Source organism: Mobula birostris, chromosome 25 (genome assembly GCF_030028105.1).
Source record: "Mobula birostris isolate sMobBir1 chromosome 25, sMobBir1.hap1, whole genome shotgun sequence".
NCBI lineage: Eukaryota > Metazoa > Chordata > Chondrichthyes > Myliobatiformes > Myliobatidae > Mobula > Mobula birostris.
This window is the reverse complement of record NC_092394.1, coordinates 4,800,439-4,827,875: the sequence shown is the minus strand read 5'-3', so window position 1 is coordinate 4,827,875 and position 27,437 is coordinate 4,800,439. Positions and strand designations below refer to the sequence as shown.

The 27,437-nt window shown below is 48.1% G+C and overlaps 1 protein-coding gene across 7 annotated transcripts in view; it reads right to left on the bottom strand.

Annotated features, from left to right (window-relative positions):
• Positions 1–26,441, bottom strand: part of LOC140187746 (transient receptor potential cation channel subfamily V member 3-like) — a 62,927-nt gene extending 36,486 nt beyond the window's left edge. For 2 of the 7 annotated variants that reach the window (XM_072243393.1, XM_072243395.1), the window contains exons 1-4: positions 26,181–26,438; positions 9,770–9,865; positions 8,315–8,404; positions 1,717–1,794 (exon numbers count right to left, since the gene is read on the bottom strand). In XM_072243393.1, the coding sequence (XP_072099494.1) occupies positions 1,717–1,794; positions 8,315–8,404; positions 9,770–9,865; positions 26,181–26,290 (374 nt within the window). In that variant the 5' untranslated portion in view covers positions 26,291–26,438. Of the gene's footprint in view, positions 1–1,716; positions 1,795–8,314; positions 8,405–9,769; positions 9,866–26,180 lie in introns of all 7 variants that reach the window. The other 5 variants (XM_072243399.1, XM_072243397.1, XM_072243398.1 and 2 more) reach the window with 5 other exon arrangements.
• Between the last annotated feature and the right edge of the window lie 996 nt (positions 26,442–27,437).

The following is a 27,437-nucleotide window of genomic DNA, read 5'->3' as shown; positions in this document are numbered from 1 at the left end:
GCTTGCCTGCAGAAGGCAGAGGGTGGTGGTGGAGGGAGTACATTTAGATTGGAGGATTGTGACTAGTGGTGTCCCACAAGGATCTGTTCTGGGACCTCTACTTTTCGTGATTTTTATTAACGACCTGGATGTTGGGGTAGAAGGGTGGGTTGGCAAGTTTGCAGACGACACAAAGGTTGGTGGTGTTGTAGATAGTGTAGAGGATTGTCAAAGATTGCAGAGAGACATCGATAGGATGCAGAAGTGGGCTGAGAAGTGGCAGATGGAGTTCAACCCGGAGAAGTGTGAGGTGGTACACTTTGGAAGGACAAACTCCAAGGTAGTGTACAAAGTAAATGGCAGGATACTTGGTAGTGTGGAGGAGCAGAGGGATCTCGGGGTACATGTCCACAGATCCCGGAAAGTTGCCTCACAGGTGGATAGGGTAGTTAAGAAAGCTTATGGGGTGTTAGCTTTCATAAGTCGAGGGATAGAGTTTAAGAGTCGCGGTGTAATGATGCAGCTCTATAAAACTCTGGTTAGGCCACACTTGGAGTACTGTGTCCAGTTCTGGTCACCTCACTATAGGAAAGATGTGGAAGCATTGGAAAGGGTACAGAGGACACTTACCAGGATGCTCCTTGTCTTTCTTCCCGGACCTCCTGTCCCATGATCCTCTCGTATCCCTTTTGCCTATCACCTGTCCAGCTCTTGGCTCCATCCCTCCCCCTCCTGTCTTCTCCTATCATTTTGGATCTCCCCCTCCCACCCCAACGTTCAAATCCCTTACTGACTCTTCCTTCAGTTAGTCCTGACGAAGGGTCTCGGCCTGAAACGTCGACTGCACCTCTTCCTAGAGATGCTGCCTGGCCTGCTGCGTTCACCAGCAACTTTTATGTGTGTTGCTTGAATTTCCAGCATCTGCAGAATTCCTGTTGTTTACCAGGATGCTGCCTGGTTTAGAAAGTATGCATTATGATCAGAGATTAAGGGAGCTAGGGCTTTAATCTTTGGAGAGAAGGAGGATGAGAGGAGACATGTTAGAGGTGTACAAGATAATAAGAGGAATAGATAGACTGGATAGCCAGCACCTCTTCCCCAGGGCACCACTGCTCAATACAAGAGGACATGGCTTTAAGGTAAGGGGTGGGAAGTTCAAGGGAGATATTAGAGGAAGGTTTTTTACTCAGAGAGTGGTTGGTGCGTGGAATACACTGCCTGAGTCAGTGGTGGAGGCAGATACACTAGTGAAGGTTAAGAGATTACTAGACAGGTATATGGAGGAATCTAAGGTGGGGGCTTATATGGGAGGCAGGGTTTGAGGGTTGGCACAACATTGTGGGCCAAAGGGCCTGTACTGTGCTGTACTATTCTATGTTCTATGTAATTGGACCAATGCAGGCTTGTTGGGCCAGAAGGGCCTGTTACCATGCTGTATCTCCAAATATATCAAATCCTGCACAATCAAACCGGAATCCATCACTAACTCACCGTCCGCGACATGCCCTTTTCTCATTACTACTGCCAGGGAGGTGAAGACCCACATTCAGAAACAGCTTCTTGTCCTCCACCATCAGATCTCTGACAGAACCAATAATTATGGAATCAGTGATCACAACGAAAATACGCAGGGTCAGTAACCCATGGAGTCCAACTAGTGGATTGGGCTGGAGTGAATGAAGTTTTCATTGGGAGATCGGGTTGTACACTGGGATAGGTGCAGCATGCTTTGGGTACCTGATGTCTTGCTTTCCATTAGGCTGACAGGTCAGAGGGCTACATAGATCCTTCGCTGCTTTTTCCTCTTTGATTGGCCTGTGAAAATACATGTGATTGGATAAGGTCAGTGTTGGTTTGTCCACTGATATGTACATGCTGCAACTGACATCTTATTGGTTGGATCTACTTGTACAGACACTGACGGATAATCAGTGACAAATATTATGTCCTTTATTATGGACATTCATGTAACTTCTTTGATTGGACACTGGGAGTGAGAACTTCATCCATTCCAGCCCGACGTCTTCTAGTGAAGAATCATCTACTCCAGCCCAACATCCCCCAGTGACAAATCATCTACTCCAGCCTAATATCTCCCAGTAAAAAATTCATCCACACCAGCCCAACATCTCCCAGTGAAAACTTCATCCACTCCAGCTCAACATCTCCTGTCGTTAACAATCCTAACATCATACTACCCCTCTGCTTCCCATGCTCATTTCCCAACTGCCCTTGTCTCAATGGGTGGGTCCCACATTCTCACCCAGAGAAAACTTCTGAACTCCTACCTGGACTTATTGGATATTCCTGATCTCTAGCTCCCTGATCTGATCATGGGTTGACCCTTGGAGGACTGGGGATAAAAATGCTCAATCATGTGGGTATAGGGATGATTACAGCTCAATGCTGTTTGAGATGTCTCTTTCACTAACTCAGTGTGGATGCAACTTCCAGTCACCTTGATAGTTGGAACGAGAAGAGGGTGTGTCTCAGATGGTAAGGGTCCTTAGTAACTCTACAGGTGTACAAGAATATAAGAGGCAAAGGCAGAGTGGAGAACCATATTTCCCAGGATGGAAATGGCTAAGGAGATTGGAGGGAAGTATGGGGTGGGGGTGGGGGGGGGTTGTCAGAGGTAGTTTTTTTTTTAGTTTTTTAGTTTTTTTATTTTTTTTTCACTCTCACAGAGAGTGGTGGGTGCATGGATCACACTGCCAGGGGTGGTGGTAGAAGAGGCAGATACATTAGGGTCATTTAAGAGACTCTTAGATAGGCACAGGGATGACAGAAAAATGGAGGGATATGTGAGAGGGAAAGGTTAGGTTGATCTTGGAGTGGATGATGGTGATGTTGTGAACTTGGATTTTCAAAAGGCCTTTGACAAGGTGCCACACACAAGGCTTTTTAACAAAGTTACGACCCCATGGTATGACAGGAAAGATTCTAGTATGGATAAAGCAGTGGCTGATTGGCAGAAGGCAAAGAATGGAATAAATGAAACCTTTTCTGAATGGCTGCAGGAGACTAGTGGTGTTCTACAGGGGTCTATATTGGGACTGATTCTTTTTACGTCATATGTCTATGATTTGGATGATGGGGTTGATGGCTTTGTTGTAAAGTTTGCAGGCGATATGAAGATAGGTGGAGGGGCAGGTAGTTTTGAGGAAGTAGAAAGGCTACAGAAGGACTTGGACAGATTAGGAGAATGGGCAAAGAAATGGCTGATGGAATACGGTGTTGGGAAGTTTATGGTCATGCACTTTGGCTGAACAAATGAAAGAGTTGACTATTTTCTAAACGGAGAGATAGTACAAAAAAATCTGAAGTGCAAAGGGTCTTGGGAGTCCTTGTGCAGGATTCCCTAAAGGTTAATTTGCAGGTTGAGTCTGTGGTGAAGAAGGTAAATGCAATGTTAGCGCTCATTTCAAGAGGACTAGAATATAAAAGGATGTCATGTTGAAATTCTATAATGCACCCTGGTGAGGCCTCACCTAGAGTATTGAGAGCAAGTTTGGGCCCCTTATCTTAAAAAAAATGTGCTGAAACTGGAGAGGGTTCAAAGGAGGTTCATGAAAATGATTCCAGGATTGAATGGCTTGTCATATGAAGAGTGTCTAATGGCTCAGGGTTTGTGTTCAATAGAATTCAGAAGAACGAGGGGTGACCTATTTGAAACCTATGGACTGGTGAAAGGCCTTGGAAGAGTGTATGTGTCCTATGTCAAAGACCAGAGGACACCCCCTCAGAACAGAGGGGTGTCCTTTTAGAACAGAGATGGGGATGAATTTATTTAACCAGAGAGTGGTGAATTGGAGGAATTCTTTGCCACAGGTAGCTGTGGAGGCAAAGTCTTTATGGATATCTAAGGCAAAGGTTGATAGATTCTTGACTAGTCAGGGCATGAAGGAAAACAGGGAGAAGGCAGTTGATCAGGGCTGAGAGGAAAATTGGATCAGCAATGATGAAATGGCAGAGCAGATTCATGGGCCAAATGGTCTAATTCTGCTCCTATATCTTATGGTCTGATGGTAAAAACTCAGTACATCATGAACTGAAGGGGCTGTACTGTGCTGTAATGTTCTATGTTCATACTGGAGGTAGCAAAAAGAAAACAGAATGCAGAATAAAGTATTGCGGTTACAGGGAAAGTGCAGCAACCTTGACGGGTAAGTAAGGAGATCAAGAGTTTACCGTTCTGGGTACGAGAGATCCATAAAAGAGCCCTTTAACTCCCATTCAGTCCCATCCAGAACAGAGAAACTTCAGGGTCCTCCAAACTGTACTGGCCCAATGTTATCACCTCACTACCTACTTCATCTTAACCTTGCTGTCATGTCACTGGGAATCCCGAAATCCCTCTGGAACATACACTCAGTGGCCATTTTATTCGTACCCCCTTACCATAAGACATAGGAGCAAAATTAGGCCATTTGGCCCATCGAGTCTGCTCCGCCATTCAATCATGGCTGATCCTTTTCTCCCCTCCTCAGCCCCACTCCCTGACCTTCTCCCCGTAACCTTTGATGCAGTGGCTAATCAAGAACCTATCAAGCTCTGCTTTAAATACACCCAACAACCTGGCCTCCACAGCTGCCTGTGGTAATAAATTCCACAAATTCACCAACCTCTGGCTAAAGAAATTACTCAGCATCTCTGTTTTAAATGGACACCCCTCTATCCTGAGGCTGTGCCCTCTTGTCCTAGACTCCCCCACCATGGGAAACATTCTATCCACATCTACTCTGTCTAGGCCTTTCAACATTCAAAAGGTTTCAATGAGATCCTCCCTCATCCTTCTAAGTTCCAGTGAGTACAGACCCAAAGCCATCAAACATACCTCGTATGATAACCCCTTCATTCTCGGAATCATCCTTGTGAACCTCCTCCGAACCCTCTCCAATGCCAGCATATCTTTTCTTAGATGAGGAGCCCAAAACTGTTCACAATACTCAAGGAGAGGCCTCACCAGCACCTTATAAAGCTTCAGCATCACATCCCTGCTCCTATATTCCAGACCTCCTGAAATTAACGCTAACATTGTATTTGCCTTCCTCACCACTAACTCAACCTGCAAGTTAACCTTCAGGGTGTTCTGCACAAGGACTCCCAAGTCCCTTTGCATCTCCGATTTTTGGATTTTCTTCCCATTTAGAAAATAGTCTGCACATTTATTTCTTCTACAAAGTGCATGAGCATGCACCTTCCAGCATTGTCTTTCATTTGCCACTCTCTTGCCCATTCTCCTAATCTGTCTAAGTCCTTCTGCAGCCTTCCTGTTTCCTCAACATTAACCACCCTTCCACCAATCTTTGTATCACCTGCAAACTTGGCAACAAAGCCATCTATTCCATCATCTAAATCATTGATATACAGCATAAAAAGAAGTGGTCCCAACACCGACTCCTGCGGAACACCACCAGTCACTGGCAGCCAACCACAAAAGTATCCTTTTATACCCATTTGCTACCTCCTACCAATCACCAATGCTCTAACCATACCAATAACTTTCCTGTAATACTATGGGCTCTTAACTTGGTAAGCAGCCTCATGTGTGGCACCTTGTCAAAAACCTTTTGAGAATCGAAATTGACAACATCCACTGCATCCCCTTTATCTTCCTGCTTGTAATCTCCTCAAAGAATTCCAACAGGTTTATAGGGCAAGATTTTCCCTTAAGGAAACCATGCTGACTGTGTCCTATCTTGTCCTGTGTCACCAAGTACTCCATAACCTCATCCTTAAAAATTGACTCCACAGCTTCCCAGCTCTGAGAGGTTAGGATAATCAGTCTACAATTTCCTTCCTGCTGCGTCCCCTCCTTCTTAAAGGGTGGAATGACATCTGCAATTTTCCAGTCCTCTGGAACCATGCCAGAGTCCAATGATTCTTGAAAGATTATTACTAATGCCTCCACAATCTCTACCACTACCTCTTTCAGAACCCTTGGGTTCAGTTCATCTGGTCCAGGTAACTTCTGTACATTTAGGTTTTTCAGCTTTTTGAGCACCTTCTCCCTTGTAACAGCAACTGAACCCACTTCTCTTCCCTCACACCCTTCAACACCTGGCACACTGCTTGAGTCTTCCACATTGAAGACTGATGCAAAATATTCATTTAGTTCATCTACCATCTCCTTGTCCCCCATTATTATTTCTCCAGCCTCATTTTCTAGTGGTCCTGTATCCACTCTCATCTCTCTTTTATTTTTTATATACTTGAAAAGGCTTTATCTATCCACCTTGATATTGTTTGCTAGCTTGCTTTCATATTTCATCTTTTTCCTCCTAATGTTTCTTTTAGTTGCATTCTGTAGGTGCTTAAAAGCTTCCTAATCCTCTGCCTTCCTGCTAACATTTGCTTTGTTGTATGCCACACTCTTTTGCTTACATTAGCTTTGACTTCCCTTATCAGCCACGGTTGTACTATTTTGCCATTTGAGTATTTCTTTGTTTTTGGAATCCATCTATCCTGCGCCTTCCTCATTTTCCCCAGAAACTCAAGCCATTGCTGCTCTGCTGTCATCCCTGCCAGCATCTCCTTCCAAGTTACTTTGGCCAACTCTCTCATACCACTGTAATTTCCTTTACTCCACTGAAATACATGCTATGCCAGACTTCACTTTCTCCCTATCAAATTTCAAGTTGAACTCAATCATATTGTGATCACTGGCTCCTACGGGTTCCTTTACCTTACGTTTCCTAATCACTTCCGATTCATTACATAGCACCAAATCCAGATTAGCTGATCCTCTAGTTGTCCCAACAACAAACTGCTCTAAAAAGCCATCTCATAGGCATTCAACAAATTCACTCTCTTCAGATCCATTACTAATCTGATTTGTCCAATCTATCTGCATGTTAAAATCTCCCATAACTATCATAGCATTGGCCTTTTGACATGCCTTTTCTATTTCTCATTGTAATCTGTAGTCCACATCCCAGCTACTGCTTGGAGGCCTGTATATAACTGCCATCAAGGTCCTTTTACCCTTGCAGTTTCTTAACTCAACCCACAAGAATTCAACATCTTCTGATCCAATGTCACATCTGTCTAATAATTTGATGCCATTCTTTACCAGCAGAGCCCCCCCCCCCCCACATATCTTCCTATCCCTCCAGTACAACATGTAATCTTGGAAATTCAGATCCCAACAACACCAATCCTTCAGCCATAATTCAGTGATTCTGCATCCCTAATGCACTGATACTCATCCTGCTGGCTGCAATAATGCTCTATCATCTGCCTGCCCTTCTTGGCAGTCTAACTGCTCGCTATCTTTGCTTTTTTACCATCCATCCTACCCTGAGTCACTTCACTTTGGTTCCCATCCATCTGCCAAATTAGTTTAAACCCTCCCCAACAGCTCTAAGAAAGCTGCCCTCGAGAATATTGGCCACCCTCTGGTTCAGGTGCAACCCGTCACTTTTGAACAGGTCATACCTCCCCCAGAAGAGATCCCAATGATCCAAGAATCTGAAGCCCTGCCCACTGTACCAGCTTCTCAGTCATGCATTTATCTGCCAATTCATCCTGTTTCTACCTTCACTGGCATGTGGCACAGGTAGCAATCCAGAAATTACTACCCAGGAAGTCCAGCTTCTCAGCTTTCTACCTAGCTCTCTAAATTCTCTTTTCAGGACCTCTTTGCTTTTCCTTCCCACGTCATTGGTACCAATATGTACCAAGACATCTGGCTGCTCCCCCTCCCCATCCAAAATGCTGTGGATGCGATCCAAGACATTCCTGACCCTGGCACCTGGGAGGCAACAAACCAAACGGGTGTCCCGTTCACGTCCACAGAATCTGCTGTCCCTAATAAACTGGCCACTGGGTGTATGTTAGGGGTCTTCCGCTACCCTAGCCCATCATTTCAACGTTTGACATGTTGTGCATTCAGAGAAGCTCTTCTGTACATCACTGTTGTAACGTGTGGTTATTTGAGTTACTGTCAGCTTGAAGCAATCTGCTCATTCTCATCTCATTAACAAGGCATTTTCACCCACAGAACTGCCACTCACTAGATGTTTTTCCCTTTTTTGGGCCATTGTCTGTAAACTCTAGAGTCTGTCATGCGTGAAAATCCCAGAGGATCAGCAATTTCTGAGATACTGAAATCACCCTGTCTGGCACCAACAATCATTGCACAGTCAAAGTTGGTAAGATCACATTTCTTCCCCATTCTGATATTTGGTCTGAACAACAACAGAACCTCTTGACCACGTCTGCATGCTTTCATGCATTGAGTTGCTGCCATTTGATTGGCTGATTAGATATTTGCATTGACAAGCAGCTGTAAAAGTCTGCCTAACAGAACACATGCCGGAGATGTACCTACCTGAGATTGTCATTCCTGTCCATTTGAAAAGGGAAACACTCATAAAAACTCTCTGCAGTGGATTCCGTGCAATCGACAGCATCTTCAGCTCTGTCAATTCAAAAGCAGGACAATGAGAACACCCTGCCTCAGCATGGTAGCGATGCAGTTAGTGCAACGCTTTACAGTGCCAGTGATCTGGGTTCAGTTACTGCTGCTCTCTGTAAGGACCCTGTGTATTCTCCCCAAGACCATGCAGATTCCCTCTCACATTCCCAAAGACATAGGAGTTAGGGTTTGTGAACTGTCGGCGTGCTATGTTGGCGCCAGAGGCTCGGAGACATTTGCGGGCTGCTCCCCCAGCACGTTCCTGATGTAATCAACTTATTTCACTGTATGTTTTGATGTACATGTGACAAATAAAGCTAATCGTTAATACCTTCTCTCACTCTCTCATCTTCAGTGCTGACCACCACACAGATCAGAGGGCAACAGAACTTTGGCTCAAGAGATTGCACAAGGGAAATCACCATTCAGTCTGATAGCTCCAATCAGTCCCACTCACCTGTTCTGCCCTGCAACCCACTCCCTCCAGCTGCTTAGTCACCGAGCTTCCTTTCACATCTCCTTGCAGGCTGCCCCTGCCACCTGTGAACTTTTTACTGTGCCATGGCCTGTTCTTCATCAAGTTATGGTATTGGTGCACTGTTGTAACTACATGTTATAATTATGTGTTTTTTGTTAGTTTTTCAGTCTTGGTCTGTCCTGTGTTTCTGTGATATCACACCGGAGGAATACTGTATCATTTCTTAATGCATGCATTACTAAATGACAATTAAAGTGGACTGCATGTCCTCATAATCTAATCTAATCTAAAGTGTGTTAATGTTAATTGCATATTTCACTGTATATTTTGATGTACATTTGACAAATAAATCTGAATATGAATCTTTAGGTTGTGTTGTACAGTCCTACCCCAGCCCAGGCCAGAACCCAGAGAAAATAAATGCCAGGAGAAGACATTCTGGGAATAATGGTATCTGGTAGTAACCACACCGTATACACTGTATGCTGTCGGCAGTGCTCACCACTGCCAGTGGTGGAGGGATGGGACGTTTAGTTGGCTGATCAAGTGGGTTGGTTTGTTTTGGCTCAGACAGTGCAAGGTTCATGATAGTAGAGAGTATTCAGTCACACTCCAGACTTGTGCCTTGTAGACAAGGACAAAGAAAAGGCTTGCGGTGTGGTGTAGACTACACTTAAAGGGACAGTCACACGTGTACCATCCCGATTAAGGGTCTCAGCCCGATGGTTGACAGTTAATTCCTCTCCATAGACACTGCCTGACCTGCTGAGTTCGTCCAGCATTTTGTGTGTTATTCTGGAATTCCGGTATCTGCAAAACCTCTTGGGTTTACACCCTGACAATACAGGCTGCTCAGTGTTAGGGAAAGAAAGTGGTGTCAAAGCTGTTACCTGGCTGTAGAGGAGACATCCTGCTGGAATGGGAAAGTTTCACTCAGGATAGTACTGGTTAGAAATTCATCCAGCTGCTCAATGGGGTCAGCTGACCTGTAAATGAAAATTGTGAGTTAGTAAACATTGGACAACTCCCACCCCCCACACCTCTGGTCTCCGACCACCCTGTGGAGGAAGACCCCAGACACTGTAAGACCGAGAGATGTAGTATCTCAGATGATCTGTAGAGGGTCCAGAACATGGATGGAATCACAATGAAGCCACCCCAGAGCCTCTACTTTCAGGAATTGCACCAAAGAATTGTACAGACTTTTTATAGATGTACAGTAGAGAGCTTTCTGACAGGTTGCAATGCAGCCTGGTACTGAGACACCAATGCACAGGATCACAAGAGGCTGAGGGTTGGAGATTCAATCTGTTCCATCATGGGCACAACCTTCCCACCACTGAGGAGATCTTCGCGAGAAGTGGTGTCTCAGGCAGATTCCATCATTCAGGATTCCCACCATCCAGGACATGCCCTCCTCTCATTGCCACGATACACAGGCCTGAAGACACACTCAACAATTCAGGAACAGCTTCTTGCCCATCATCAGATTTCTAAACAGTCCTTGAACACTGCCATGTAACACCCTTTTGTTTTGCTCTATTTATTTTGTAATTTATACTATTTTTATATCTTTGCACCTTGCTACTGGTGAAAAGCAACGTGTAAGAGTGAAAATAAACCTAAAAAATCCTAATTCTGATTCAAGTTTAAGTTTAATTGTCATTCAACCATACACGTGAACACAGCCAAATCTCACAGCCAATCCTCTGGGACCAAGGTACAAAACACAATACCAACATCACACACAGCACATACTTGTTTGTTATATGCCCTGTCATATGATGTGGGCGATCATGGTCTTTCCATGACCATGATTGTTCTTGGCAAATTTTTCTATGAAATGGTTTCCCATTGCCTTCTTCTGGGCAGTTTCTTTACAAGGCAGGTGATCCTACTCTTCAGAGTTTTGAAAGACAGAGTATGCTGCCTGGTGTCAGTGGTCGCATAACTGGGACTTGTGATTTGCACCGGCTGCTCATACGACCATCCACCACCTGCTCCCCTGGGTCCACGTGACCCTGATCCGGGGATGGGTTGGGGGGGGGGCTAAGCAGATGTTACACCTTGCCCAAGGGTGCCCTGCAGGCTAGTGGAGGGAACGAGCGCCTTACATCTCCTTCTGGTAGAGACATATCTCCACTCTGTCACCCAAACATAATGCACACATAATTATAACAGCAGAAAAACTTAAGTTACAAAAAATGTATTAAAAATATAGTATAGCCAAAGTCCCTGAGTGTCACAGCCCGTACACTGATGGTGCATAACTGTTAACCTGGAGCCATTTCTGCAGGAATAAGCCAGCAGCAGTTCACCACATCGTGCAGTGCGGCCACAGATGAATGCAATCCCGCTTGTTCCCCACTGAGCCAACAAAGAAGCCAGCACACAGCCAGTTCCGGCGTCTCCTTCCCAGTGGCTGCAACAAACAACCCTGAGGTATGAGGACTGATTCCCCCCACCACTGAGGCCACGCTGCTCTCCCTCTGTCAGTCTCACCAATGAACCTGTCAATCAGACTCGCAGCATTCTGCAATATCAATATCCATCAGGGTCCTCACATCACAATAAAAATGTCCACGCCAGTTATGTCCACTGTTTGTTGGACCGTGCACTGCCTCCACGCGCCGTCTCTGATGCCATGTGGCTGAAGCAGGCTGCAATAGGATACCTAACAAGTCCAGCTCTGCCACTATCCAGCAACTCGCTAGTGGGATAGACCTGCGGCAACTGATGTTCTTGATAACTAGCAGTGTCTTGCGATCATGCAAACAACATAAAGGATGAACAATTACACTTTTGGTTGGGCCCAGAGAGGCTTCTGCGTCCGAATGTGCCGCCATCTCACCGGAAGATTTAAACTTCTACATAGGTGCGTCATAGATATTATCCTGCCTGATTGCACCATGGCCTGAAATGGCAATTGCAACACACAGGAACACAAGAGACAAGTGGCTACAGCCCATTTCTTCAGTATCTGCAGTACTCTGTAAAATCTCAGTCACCCTCTCATTGCAATGGTGTGGTTAAACAGGAAAGAGAGCAGTAAAGATTTATGGAGAGGCTGGACAGGCTAGTCCTCATTCCTTTGGACACATGTAGACAATATTTCCTCTGGTGGAGAGTCCAGGACCAGCGGGCACAGCCTCAGAATGGAGAGGGATCTACTTAGAACAGAGATGAGGAATTTCTTTAGCCAGAGGGTGGTGAATCTGTGGAATTCTTTACCACTGATAGCTGTGAAGACCAAGTCATTGGGTGTATTTAAAGCAGAGGTTCATAGGCTCTTGATTAATCAGGGTGTCAAAGGTTACAGGTAGAAGGCAGGAGAATGGGATTGATATATCAGCCATGATGGAATGGGACAGCTGACTTGATGGACTGAATTGCCTAATTCTGCTCCTTTGCCTTCTGGTTTTATGGAGGTAGGAGAATGAGGACTGACTTTATAGAAACGTTTACAATTATGAGCACCATCGATAAGGAGGGTGGTAGCAGCCTTTTCTCCAGAGTACAGAAGTCCAAAACTAGGGGCAGAGATTTAAAAGGAACCTGAGATGTAAGTTTTTCACACAGCGGGTGTTATGTATGCAATGAGCTGCCAGAGGAAGTGGTTGAGGGTGGTACAACAGGATCACTTAAGAAGAACTTGGACAGGTACATGGGAGGGCAAGGCTTGGAGGGACATAGGCTACCACTAGCTAGGTGGGCACTGTGGTCAGCATGGATTAGTTTGGCTGAAGAGCCTGTATCAGTGCTGTGTTGCTCTTTGACTCTGTCAGCTGCTCTCCATCAACTATCAGGTTCTTGAATTGACTGCATAACCCGAGCTCTACTTCAGCAATGGAGCATCACAGGCCTCCTCTTGTACTACAGTGGACATGTCTCTGATTGAAATTTTCAACTATTGTTTTGCTGTTTTTTTATTCACAATGTTGTATAATTTACTGTATGTCATTATGCTCTGTGTTTCTGCCCAAACTTCAAAATTCAAAGCACACTTATTATCAAGGTACATACAATCGTGAGATAAGTTTTCTTGTGGATGATAACAGTAAACAATAGAATCAATGAAAGACCACACCCAACAGCACAAACAACCAATATACAAAAGACAACAAACTGACAAATACAGAACATAAAAATTATAATAAATAAGCAATAAATATCGATAACACAAGAATTAAAGGTGGTGGTTTCTACCTGCTGAACCGTGTCTACGCCCACCTGGACAAGCCAGCGAGCACTGTGAGGGTCATGTTTTTTGACTTCTCCAGTGCGTTCAACACTATTCGCCCTGTTCTGCTGGGGGAGAAGCTGACAGCGATGCAGGTGGATGCTTTCCTGGTGTCATGGATTCTTGATTACCTGACTGGCAGACCACAGTACTTGTGCTTGCAACACTGTGTGTCAGACAGAGTGATCAGCAGCACTGGGGCTCCACAGGGGACTGTCTTGTCTCCCTTTCTCTTCACCATTTACAACTCGGACTTCAACTACTGCACAGAGTCTTGTCATCTTCAGAAGTTTTCTGATGACTCTGCCATAGTTGGATGCATCAGCAAGGGAGATGAGGCTGAGTACAAGGCTCAGGCAGGAAACTTTGTCACATGGTGTGAGCAGAATTATCTGCAGCTTAATGTGAAAAAGACTAAGGAGCTGGTGGTAGACCTGAGGAGAGCTAAGGCACCGGTGACCCCTGTTTCCATCCAAGGTGTCAGTGTGGACATGGTGGAGGATTACAAATACCTGGGGATACGAATTGACAATAAACTGGACTGGTCAAAGAACACTGAGGCTGTCTACAAGAAGGGCCAGAACCGTCTCTATTTCCTGAGGAGACTGAGGTCCTTTAACATCGGCCAGACGATGCTGAGGATGTTCTACGAGTCTGTGGTCATGTTTGCTGTTGTGTGCTGGGGCAGCAGGCTGAGGGTAGCAGACACCGACAGAATCAACAAACTCATTCGTAAGGCCAGTGATGTTGTGGGGATGGAACTGGACTCTCTGACGGTGGTGTCTGAAAAGAGGATGCTGTCCAAGTTGCATGCCATCTTGGTCAATGTCTCCCATCCACTGCATAATGTACTGGTTGGGCACAGGAGTACATTCAGCCAGAGACTCATTCCACCGAGATGCAACACAGAGCGTCATAGGAAGTCATTCCTGCCTGTGGCCATCAAACTTTACAACTCCTCCCTTGGAGGGTCAGACACCCTGAGCCTATAGGCTGGTCCTGGACTTATTTCCTGGCATAATTTACATATCACTATTTAACTATTTATGGTTTTATTACTATTTATTTATGTATGGTACAACTGTAACGAAAACCAATTTCCCCTGGGATCAATAAAGTATGACTATGACTATTCAGCCAACGACAGCGGTGTCATCAGCAAACTTAAATACGGCATTAGAGCTGTGCTTAGTCTCACAGTCATATGTATACAGTAGGCAGAGCAGGGGGCTAAGCACACAGCCTCGTGATGCACCCATGCTGATGGAAATTGTGGAAGAGATGTTGCTGCCTATCTGAACTGACTGGGGTCTGCAAGTGAGGAAACCGAGGATCTGATTGCACAAGGAGGTATTGGATCAGATTGACTAGTTTTCAGGAAACAATGGTATTGAATGCCGAGCTGTAGTCAACAAAGAGCATCCTGATGTATGAATCTCTGCTGTCCAGATGTTCCAGGGTTGAGTGAAGAGCCAACAACATAGCACCAGCTGTGGATCGGTTGTGCTGGTAGGCAAATTGGAGAGAATCCAAGTCACTTCTCAGGCAGGAGTTGATGTTTCATCACCAACCACTCGAAGTACTTCATCACAGTGGATGTAGGTGCTACTGGGCAATAGTTACTGAGACAGATTACCACATTCTTCTTAGGCATTGGTATGAGGGAAGCCTGCTTGAAGCCTCAGACCGCTGAAGCAATAGGTTAAAAACACCAGTGAGCACTCCAGCCAGCTGATCAGCACAAGTGTTTAGTACTTGGCAGGTACTCCATCTGGGGCAGATGCTTTTTGTGGGTTTACCCTCCTGAAGGCTGCTCACACATCAGCCTCAGAGACTGAAATCACAGGGTCACTGGGGGTGTGGGAGTTCATGAAGGTGCCTCCAAGTTTTGATGGTCAATGGAAGCACAGAAGACACTGAGCTCACTGCCTTGTTATCACCTAAAACATGTATCTTGGTTTCACTTTGTAAGAGGTGATAGCATTTCAAGACCTGCCACAACTGACGAGCACGCCTCAGTGATTCAAGTCTGGTCCAGGATTGTCACTTGCTATGTGAGATAGCTTTCTGGAGATCCAGGCATGATCTCTGGTATTTAACTTGGTCACCAAACCTGAATGCCTCTGATTCGGCCCTCAGCAGATTGTGTCCTCATGGTTCATCCAGGGCTTCTAGTTGGAGAAGAATGAATGATTTTGTGGGACCACACTCATCTACAACTATTTTTATAAATTTCATAACAGCCTCGGTGTATTCATTCAGATCCACAGACGAGTCTTTGAACACTCCAACTCGAAGCAATCCCACAGCCACTCTTCTGCCTCCCAAGACTACTACTTTTTTTGTCCCCACCTCTGCAGCCTTGATCTTTAACCTCTGCCTGTATGTAGATAGGACAGCCAAGCGATCAGATTTCCCGAAATGTGGTCCAGGAATGGAACAATAGGTATTTGCCATCATGGAACAGCAGTAGTGGAGTGTGTTGGGGTTAATATAATGTCCAGGCAAGGATAGTTTACAGACCACGCGAGAGAGGTCTTTGAAGAGCATAGCTCCACTTTCCACAGAAGCCAACTGACACACACAACAAGGATGCAAAGGATTCTCGGGTGACACTTACTACTGGGCAGTTACTTTATTAAAGGTCAATAATACTTCAGAATTAGTATGTAGATTCTACTGGCTATTAATACTTGCTTTATCGTAGTAACAGAACCAGAAGGTGGTGAATCTGTGTAATTCATTGTCACAGACAGCTGTGAAGTCCAAGTCACCGGGTATATTTAAAGTGGAGGTTGAAAGGTTCCTGATTAGTAAGAGCATCAATGGTTACAGGGAGAAGGCAGGAGAGTGGGGTTCAGAGGGATAATAAATCAGCCATGATGGAATGGCAGAGCAGATTCAATGGGCTGAATGGCCTAACCCTGCTCTTATGACAGTGTGACTGGTGATCAACGCTCCCTCTAATTTACTTATTTTTTATAAACAGCTGCACGGACCAACCATTACTCTGAGCAGGATGTATGTTTTTGTCTACACGGCCTGAAAACTGCGTGGCACTTCATATAAAAGAAAACCCCAGCTGCGTGGCAACAAAGGCTATGTGTGCAGGAGCATTTCACTTACTGGGTGGCCACGCACTTGTGCAGCTTAGAGGAAAGTGTTGGTGACTGATTATGCAAATAAGGAACTTGAACATCCATGACTTAACCGACTGGTCAATGTCTGTATCCAACTAGTCAGTTTCTATATAAAAACATTATGCGTTCAAAGTTTCAAACAGTTTGACAAGAAGGACTATGGTGCTCTCCTTGTGCACAAGTAAAGAATGATTAAGGCCGAGTACAAGTTTTCAGGGTAGGGTTAGCTGATGCCAGCCCCCAAACCCCACCAACACAACCCAGTAATAAATGCCATGGTCTCAAGCTCAGTGAGACATCCCAGGTCACCAGATCTGGGACATCCTGCGGTCAAGGAGTGGGGAAGGGTGAGGATTGCGTTCTGGGATCTCTGACCTGATTACTGGCTCAGCCTTGTGCATGACTGCTCCCCAGCCTCACCCCACCTCCTGCTGAATTGACTTTATTACTTACATCCTTCATATACATGAGGAGTAAAAATCTTTATGCTACATCCCCGTCTAAATGTGCAATTTACAGTAAATAAATACGTAATATGTACAACAGGACAGTCAATATAACACAGAAATACTGTTATGTCAGCATGAATTAATCAGTCTGATGGCCTGGTGGAAGAAGTTGTCCTGGAGTCTGTTGGTCCTGGCTTTTATGCTGCGATACCGTTTTCCAGATGGTAGCGGGGGAACAGTTTGTGGTTGGGATGACTCAGGTCCCCAATGATCCTTTGGGCCCTTTTTACACACCTGTCTTTGTATTTGTCCTGTATAGTGGGAAGTTCACAACTACAGATGTGCTGGGCTGTCCGCACCACTCTCTGCAGAGTCCTGCGACTGATGGAAGTACAGTTCCCGTACCAGGCAGTGATGCAGCCAGTCAGGATGTTCTCAGTTATGCCCCTGTAGAAAGTTCTTAGAATTTGGGGGGGGGGGGCCATACCAAACCTCTTCAACCGTCTGAGGTGAAAGAGGCACTATTGTGCCTTTTTCACCACACAGCTGGTATGTACAGACCATGTGAGATCCTCGGTGATGTTTATGCTGAGGAACTTAAATCTGTTCACCCTCTCTACCCCAGATCCATTCCTGTCGATAGGGTCTAGCCTGTCTCCATTCCTCCTGTAGTCCACAATCAGCTCCTTTGATTTTGCGACATTGAGGGAGAGGTTGTTTTCTTGACACCACTGTGTCAGGATGATGACTTCTTCCCTGTAGACTGCCTCATTATCATTTGACATTAGGCCAATTAGTATAGTGTTGTCAGCAAATTTAATTAGCAGATTGGAGCTGTGGTTGTCGACACAGTCATGGCTATACAGACTAAAGGAGGGGGCTTAGTACAGAGCCTTGAGGGGCACCTGTGTTGAGGGTCAGAGGGGCAGAAGTGAGGGAGCCCACTCTTGCCACCTGCTGGATCAGTTCTAAAAATTGACCCTTCGCCACCCACGTAAGGTTCCCTCAGCACAGTCCCTTTCATTGCATGACCTTCCCTCAGATATGAGGAGGGACTTGGATTTTGCTGTGGATTGGGGAGGGCAATGTACTGGTGACAATCCCACCCCCACATCCCTGACCCAGAGGTTGGGAGCCCCTCCTGTAAATAGGGATCCTCCGTTGGCGGGATCATCATAGCTGTCCAAGATGAATATGCTGGCCAGGGCAGCACGACACGGAGAACAAGATGTTGCCCACGCAGCAGGCTCCGCCTCTCCACACAATGATGAATCCAAAGTTATGGCAGAGACCGATACAATTTGGCAGCAACTTGCAGGAGTTGCCAGTCAGCATTAAATTTAACGTAGGGCTGCCTTCGTGACTCCAGCTCCGGATTTTCCCTCAGGGTTTACTCCCGAAGCCCTCCCCTAAGTGAGTATAGCCATAAGGCAGCGTAGGTTCGAGATCAGTTTTCCTTCTCCTAGACGAGCTGTCAACCACGGCTGATGAGCCCCATGGTTGGCTTGTTTTAAGATGCCAGTGACCCACCTTTGCCACGTCTACCGTCAGTAGAAACAGTCCACCAGGCCACACACAGGCAGAAGCTGGAAATGGTTGTTAGAGGCTACTTGAGACACAAGCCGTTTATTAGGTAGTGGGAGCTTGTGCCCATTACTCTCTCCACCGCTATGACAACCTTAAGGAACCCCCTCCTGTAAGAGGGTAGGTGGCAGGGTGGAGATGAATCTGTACCAAAGGGGGTAAAAGGAGCTCCTTCTGACTGCGAACCTGTAGCACCTGTTTAGGTACCCCCCTGCCTCTGCCCTCCCACCCCCAAGATCAGGGCCACGTGAAGCCATGGGAGCAGGTGGTGGATGGTTGTATGAGCAGCTGGTGGACATCACAGATCCTGGTTATGCGACCACTGATGCCACGCAGACAATCACTGAAGAGTATTGACGGTGTCTGGGGTCACGCGCCTTGTAAAAGTGCTGCCCAGGAGAAAGCAATAGCAAACCATTTCTGTAGAAAAGTCTACCAAGACCAATCATGGCCATGGAAAAGACCATGATCGCCTATCACCGTACAACACGGCACATAACGAACAAACCTGTAAGAGGGGATCAGGAAGGCAGGAGCCCCTCCTGAGGTGACCACCACCCACTGACTCAGCCATGAGTCTCCCCATGCCCACTCATCCTCTCAAACTACCAGCACCCCCTACCCCTGCTTCCCACGCCATTGGCTGCTGTCCCATTGTTGTCTCAGAGCCCAGTTAGTGACACTGAACAGGAGAGAGTTTGAGGTTGTTGGGGGTCCCCCCGGGGACACTCACAGCCCACCATCCCGCCCTGCAGGAGGTCCCAGAAGCGAGGCATGGACCCTCTTCCGCCGCACGATGCTGGGCCGAGTTCCCTCACCCCCGTTGGGTCGCCGTGCTAACCTCTCCCGCCAGCCGGGCCAATGCCGCTGACGGGCCTCCTGCTGCCGTCCGCCGCCTGGCTCTGCCGGCAGCTGCTGCTGGCCACCGTCTGGCTGTGCTGGGCCCCTCTGCTGGGCGGCCTGTGTCTGCTGGCCTGGGCCGCCTCGGCACTGGCCGAGAGCGCGGCGGGCCTGTGGGCCATGCAGCTGTTGTGGCGGCTCCACGCCTGGCTCTCCTACCACATCCTGGACACCCAGCTGTGGCTTCTCTACCGGGCCTCGGAGGGGGGCAACTGGGCGGCGTACCTGGCCTACGATCGCCTCCGCTGGCTGTCGAACGGCTCGGCCGGGCTCCTGGCCTTCTGCTCCTACCTGGCGCGGCGCTACGGCCTCTGGCTCGACTACCTGTGGAGCGACTACCTGCGGTGGCAGGCGTACGCCGCCAGGGAATGGTCTCTCCTCCTCGCCCGTGTCCTGCTGGAAGCGGCCGCGGCCGTCCCGCTCGGCCGAGCCTCGGGCTGGCTACGCGCCTCGCACCGCTTGCAGGAGGCCGGCCTCGGCCTGTGGTGCGCGGCCGAGGAGTGGGCGCTGTGGCTGGGCGACGCCCTGGCCGCCCGGCTCGGCTGGCAGGCGTACGCGTGGCACGACGCGGCGCTGCGCCTCGGCTACACCGTGTCGGAGGCGGCCGCCAGCGGCTGGAGAGCGCTGGGCGACTGGGGGACGTGGTCCGCCTGGGCGGCGGGCGACTGGGCCCTATGGGGCGGCTACCTGATGCTGAAAGTGCCGCTGGAACTCGCCTATCTGCTGCTGGACGTCACCCTCGGCCGCTCAGCCCTTCTCTTCAGGGTTGCCCTGTTCCTCGTCCACGTCTTACTGGACAGCACTCTCTACCAATCGCAGACGCTCATCGCCTGCACCACGTGGCTCTCGCTCGTTCTATTGGACTGGAGTCTGTGGATGTTCCGCCTCCTGCTGCAGCTGCTCCAATAACGTTACTCGGATTTGATACACTATTTTCGCAATAAAATAGGTTAAAAGCCCGGTGTCTCCCTTCTCCGACGTCGCCCCGACTAGCTTTCCCACCTTTCCGAGGTCGTGCGTGAAAGATGAGAGGGAAATCATAAACACAAGAGGTTCTGCAGGTGCTGGAAACCCAGAGGAAGACACACACAATGCTGGAGGAACTCATCATGTCAGGCAGCATCTGTGGAGGAGAATTGAGATAAAGGGATCATCCTGAAACCTCCACTCTGTATTCCTCTCCTTGGCTGCTGCCTGGCCTGGTGAGTTTTTGCGTGCGTTCCTAGGATTTCAAAGTACATTTATGATCAAACTATGTATGCAGTATACAATCCCGAGATTCATCTTCTCCACAGAAACCACGAAACAGAGAAAACCACAGAACGCGCTTAAAGGAAAACATCAACCCTGTGCGCAAAAAAAGAAACAAATCACGCAAACAGCAACAAGAAAGCTCGAGCGAAAACACAGACTTGAAGGAGTCCACGTTCAACTCAGCTCAATGTTCATTAGTCCAATCCACAAACCAAAACCTCGACAGCACTGAGGGAGAAAGAGAGACCATTCAAACACAGGGGCCTTCCCCCAGGCGCAGCGAGTTGAACACTGTCCCGTTGGTACATGGCGCTGAACACTCTCCCGTCTTCTGCTCTCGCCTCAATATTTCAATTTTCCTCAGCACTTTACTTGGTGAGAAATGGAGTCAATCGTGGGCTTGCATGGTCTCTAAGCTTCTCGGCCTCAAAGCTCCTCTCCTCCTGGAACCTTCTTGGAGGCAGCAAAGCCCCAGGTCGCTCAATCAGCCCAAAAACACACCATCAAACTGTAGATCGCAGGCTCTAACGGGGCCAGAACCACACTTAAAACAACATAAAGTGAAGGGAGCAGTTTCATGGACCATCTAAAGAATGTTGCCTGTGGTAGGGTTATCCGCTGGAGCCATCTTCTTCTTAAAGATTTCCAGTATCTGTAGAATCTCTTGTCATTAGGACGATACCGTCGATGTTTCTGGCCCAGACCCTTCATCAGGGTGGGAAAGGTACGGAGAAGAAGACAGAATGGGGTGGGGGAGGAGGAGGAGGACAAGCTGGCAGGTGAGGGAGGGGCAGTTTAAGGGGGGGAATGTGTAGAGCAGTGTTAACTTTTTCTTTCTACAGATGCTCGCTGACTTACTGAGTGTTTGAAAAAACCAAAGCTCAAAGTACGTTTATTATCATGGTATATATACTATATACAACTTTGAGATTTGTCTACTTACAGGCAGCCGCAATACAGAGAAACCCAATAGAACACACTAAAAAAATACCATCAAACACCCAGTGTGCAGAAAGGAATTGTGCAAACAATAAAAAGTAAGCAAATAACATTAAGTTCACGGAAGTGAGATCAGAGCCACGGAGCCAGTCACAGCCGATCCAGGAGCCCATTAGATGCAGGCCACAGCCTCAGCTCAGCACAGAGACGGGTAAACCTGGTGGAGCAGTGGGCTGAACACCGGCCCCAACACCCTGACACTTTCAGTCTGGCCCGGTACATAAATTGGTCAAACGTCAGCTGGTTCCTCACCCTCAGGCCCCGGACCTGCCGCATCAATTTGGCCCGTACACGCCACACCGCAACCGTCCTGCACCTTCAAGATTTCAGTTCACACCGCAAAAACGCCAGGTTGTATAGGCGGTTGAAAAACTCTGATGCAAAAAGGAAGTTACCGGCTTTTGTTTGCAGTGATTTGTTTTCCAGAAAAAAAGGTGATTTATAAAGTACTTAGTAGTTTTGTTTGCTGCCAGTAAGTCATTGCTGTATTTCACCAGCACTGACTGAAATGGGAATTGTTTCAGATTTGCAGCATCTGCAGTTTATTTTCATTCACAATTCTGCAAATGGGGAATAGGCTGCAAGGGGTGGTAGTGGAGACAGGTGCAGATACGATCGCTCAATCTCTGTCCTCAGAGCCTGTACTTCCCTTCCTCTCTGACGTAACCCTGGCCTCTGCATTCAGAATCACGTTCATTATCACTTACATATACTCAGTGGGAACTTTATTAGGTGCACCTGCTCATTATTGCAAATATCAAACCAGCCATTCATGTAGCAGCAAGTCAATGTATAAAAGCATGCAGACATGGTCAAGAGGTTCAGCTGTTGGTCAGACCAAACATCAGAATGGGGGAAGAAATGTGATCTAAATGACTTTCACTGCGGAATGATTATTGGTGCCGAATGGGGTGGTTCGAGTATCTCAGACACTGCTGATCGAGGGATTTTCATGCACAGCATTCTCTAGAATCCACAGAGAATAGTGCAAAGAACAAAAACAAAATCCTGTGTGTGGCAATTCCATGGGGAAAATGCCTTGTTAATGAGAGAGGTCAGAGGAGAATGGCCAGACCAGAAAGCAACAGTAACCCAAATAACCACACGTTTCAACAGAAGAGATACCTGAACATTTTGAACCTTGGAGTGAATGGGTTACAGCAGCATAAAACCACAAACACACACTCAGTGGCCACGATACTGAGCGTTGATTTGCGGCAGCAGTACCATGCAAAACCTTACAATTACTCTAAGTTTCAAAAATAAATATATAGCGCAAAAGACAAATAATGAGGTAGTGTTCCTGAGCTCACAGACCGGCTGGAAATTTGGTTTTAGAGGGAAAGAAACTATTCTTAAAATGTTAAATACATGTCTTCATCATGCCAGTAGCTTCCTCGGTTTTCACTACTGTCAGTCATGCAAGTCCCGGGTGGAGACTCAGGAATACTGTCACATACAGATGTAGAAGGATTCTTCATCGCTGTTTCCATAATGATTTTGTTTTACCAGTCAGTGTTGTTAGGCCTGAACCCCAAACATGAGGGACCAGAGGACCATTCTTAGTCTGGCCTCTACCGTTTGACCTGTTTGGTATGGGTGATCCTATCAAGAGCCAAAGCAGAAAGCCCTGACTCTAGCCAGCAGAGCTCTCCAGGTTATTGAGGCTCACAAGTCTCCAAACCCACAACAAGGTTGTGGTCATCTTGGCTACTGACACAATGACGATAGAGGACCTTCATTGCAGCTTTAAACGTCAGCAGTGTAAAGGGTAGTTTGTGTGTGTGTGTGTGTGGGGGGGGGGGGATGTACCTTCAGTCAGTCTCCTGTACCTCCTCCCCAATGGTAGGAATGCATTTTTCCTTTTGTAGTCTCTCAGTATTTTTATTTTGGGATTGAACTGTCTGGATGGCATGTAAAACATGTTTTTCACTGTACTTTTGTACATCTGTCAGTCATACACCAATTTAATAGATGCCCAAATATTCAGGGGATTAAGGGATATGAATCATGTGCAGAGAGGGAAGTGCATAGCAGGAACAAATGAGGTGCTTATGGTGTATAAGAAATACAAGAGAACACTTAAGGAAGAACTCAGGAGGGCTAAAAGAAGGCATGAAGTTGCCCTATCAGATAAGATGAAGTAGAATCTTACAGGATTCTATAGATATGTTAAGAGTTAAAGGATTGCAAGGGACAAAATTGGGGTCCTCTGTAAAATCAGAATGATCATCTATGCGTAGAGCACAAAGAGGTGGGTGGGACTGCAACTAGAGATCATGGGTTAAGAATGAAAGATGAAATGTTTAAGGGGAACATGAGGGGAAATTTCTTCACTCAGAGGGTCCTGAGTGTGTGGAATGAGTTGCCAGCACAAATGATTTATGCAAACTTGATTTCAAGTTTGATACCTATGTGGGTGGAAGGGCTACGGTCCTGGTGCAGGTTGATGGGACTAGGAATTGTAATTGGTTCGGTATGGACTAGATGGGCTGAAAGGCCTGTTTCTGTATTGTACCTTTCTATGACTCAAGGAGTTTGGATTATCAGCATCCTGTTCAGCACAGAGATTGTGGGCCAAAGGGCCTTATCTGTGCTGTTCTATTCTCTTGCTTTCTTGTGTTGGGTTTCTCGAGGAGAGAACGACCCCCCCCCCCTCCACACACAATTTCCAACGGAGAATGAAAAGCTGATGGATTCCCACAGGGATTGGCAAGGTGGGTGCTTAGAGGAAATTCTCCCTGGCTCTAGAAAAAAGAGGCTTGGTTTCTGAATTAGGGCTGGGCAGTTCCAGTGGGAGATATGGGGGGGGGGGATTATATTGGTGGAACTTTGGACCTCTGCAGAGAGCGGTGGAGCTCGGCCACTGCCTATGTTCCCTGGTGGAGATGATAGTAACTCAGTGACTGTGGAACTGAGATCAAGATCTCATTGACTGATAAATAAGACTGCCACTCTAGCATGGATGGTCCCAAAACCGGCTGCTAAAGGAGAAGCACTGGGATGGGGCCAGCAACCCCATCCCGTAAAAGCCCAGAGCTACAGTAATGCCAGCTGAAGCTCCAAAGACCTCACCCCCAGGAGAGGAAGGATCTTCTCCTAGAAGATGTATGAAGTCGTGTGGTGAAAGCAGGAGCCACAGGGCCGATCAACCTTGGCAGGACAAAGAGTCCTTTGCTCAAGAAGTTGCTCTTTGTGGCCTATGATCCAGCAGAGGCATAGGCTTAAGACAAGAACAAAGACTACCACTGGCTCCTTGCTGAACCCCAACCACTCTGTACGACTGAGGGAGCGTCGGCCGCCCCTCACTTTATTGGGGAGGGGAACGTGGTGGGGAAATTGAGGGATCCTAGTGAGTTGGCACCGACTCCACCGAGCCGGAGGCAGATCCAGTTTCCCGGTGCCAGAGGGGAGAGGGAAGCCCGCGGGACGTGGGGATCCCTTAAGAAACGGGTCTGCTGGGGGATGACGGTGGGCGGTCATGATGACAGAGGTACCAGACCGAGTGGTCTCACGTTAAAAATGTACAGACGGGACGAGGCCATTTAGACCCTTGAACCTGCTCTCCCTTACACCATGCTTCCCGTAGTGCGGAGATCCCCTGTCCGGAGATTCCTCGCCAGGTCTCCCGCGGTTCGGAGATCCCTTCCCCGGCTCTCCGGCGGTGCGGAGATCCTTTGGTATCGCCCGTCCCACAATGTGACCTTCCCATGGTATTTTGGAGTCAATCCTCTGGTCTGGGGCCTCTGTCCCCACGACCGTCCACGGTCAACCCCAGACGACCCGTATCTTGTGGGACCCCCACATCCCGTTGGCTTCCCTCTCCCCTCCGGCGTCGGGATACCGGATCTGCCTCCGGCGCTGTTCCGCGGGTGGATCAGGTGTCAGCTCGACTCCCCCACCATGTTACCCTCTCCATACCAAGACCACCCCTCTCCCCTCCAACTCTCATGGTCACTTGCCCTCTCCCGTCAGCTCGCCGGGACTTTGCCGGTAAACTCAGTAAATGAAAGGTGGGAGGAGGAGTCATTCCTCCCTCGGCCACCCCCTCCAGAACTGATCTCCCGTATCACACTCCCGGGACCTCCACAGAGAGCCTCGCAGGTAACACGGCAGGGAAACTGCACAGCAATGTCCCGAAAAACAATGGGGAAAACTCCCGGGTAACATTTCAATAACTGTCTCGGGACACTGGAGGACAGCGACCGGCTCTCCTTCCCACTTCGGATCCGCTGGGACGGTACCTCTCGGCCGGGACCCTCTCCCCTCTCCCCCTCCAACCCCCCCCACCTCCCCTCCGCCGCGTTCCTGGGGCCGGATCCCCGGCACTGTCCCCCGCAGCAGGTGTAGCCGCCCCAGCCCATCAAGGGCCGGAGCCGCGCATCGTAAGGCATGGCAGGGGAACTGGGCGTGGGCGGGCGGGGGAACTGAGGGAGGTGGAGGGTCGATAAAAGCAGCAGGGGGCGGGAGAGCAAGAAGCGGAGCTTGGGAGGGAGTTGGGTGCACTCAGGGCGGTGGGGGAGGGAGCTCGATCGGTGAGGCAACTCCAGGGGGTGGGAAGAGCTGCGGGATAAGGAGGTGGCTGGGGGTGCAAAAGTCAATGGAACACTCGGGATGGAATGGCACTGGGGGTGCACAAGGGGTGAGGTTAATGTGGGGGGGGGGTGGTGAGCCGGGGACGGGGGATCCATCCCACTTTAGACCCTCCCCCTCGCCCCGTCGAGACCCCGCTCACCCATTGAGCTCCAGGCTGCCCGCTGCCCGCTGCAGGGCAAGGCTCAGGGTCGCCTGGCGGAGCAGCTCCTGCACGTCAGCTGGACCGCGCTGTGGCGCGATGTCCTCCATCGTTCTGTTGGGTCCCGGCCACCTGTGGGCCCGGGCAGACGTCCCGCAGTGAGCGGGGGGAGGGAGGGCTGCCAGCTGCTGCCCCGGTCTTCCCACAAATTACAGCTGAAGAAACCACCCCGGATTTCCATCAAAGTGCAAAACAGGGAAAGGGAAGTTGAAAACACAAGCCAGGCACAAGAAGATTGCACAAGGTACAGTGGCCGCTTGCAGAAACATCCAGAACACACGACCCAGTGGTGACCCTGAGTGGCATCCTGTCGGAGGCAGAGATTCGGCTGAGAGCGAAGAGAACAGCCACGGTCGCCCTCTGTGGGACGTCGCCACTCGTTAGAGAAATCTCCGCGCAGCGGCGGAAATTGCCCCAAACTCTCAACCCGTCAGGCAGCATTTGTGCAATTGATACCATGGGTCTGTGAGAAAAATTCAGGTTAGCTTTCAATTGGAGGGATGTGTAAACTTAGTGATACCCCCTGCAGCTAATAAAGTAGCCGCTGATTGTATGTTCCTGGTCTTCTGCCGCTGCTGGTTGGCGTGTTGTGCATTCGGAGATGCTCTTCTGCACACCACTGTGTAACGTGAGGTTACTTGAGTTACTGTCACCTTCCTGTCAGCTTGAACCAGTCTGGCCATTCTCCTCTGACCTCTCTCATTAACAAGGCGTCTTTTTGCCCACAGAATTACTACTCACTAAATGTTGTTTTTTTTTGTTTTTATGCATCATTCTCTGAACTTTAGAGACTGCTGTGCATGAAAATCCCAGGAGATCAGCAGTTTCTGAGATACTCAAACCACCCCGTCTGGCACCAACAATCATTCCACGGTCAAAGTCATTTCGATCACATTTCTGTCTCCATTCAGATGTTTGGTCTGATGAACAACTGCACCTCTTGACCATGTCTGCATGCTTTAATGCACTGAGTTGCTGCCACATGATTGGCTGATTGGATATTTGAGTTAACGAGCAGGTGTACAGATACATCTATTCAAGTGGGCACTGATTGTATCTGATAGGATGAGTCCAGATGGTTTAATGGGATGGCAGGGTAGCATTGCGGTTAGTGTCCTGCTTTACGGCACCAATAATCAGAAGTTTGGAGTTCAATTCCCACCGCTGTGTGTGAGGAGTTTGTATGTTCTCCCAGTG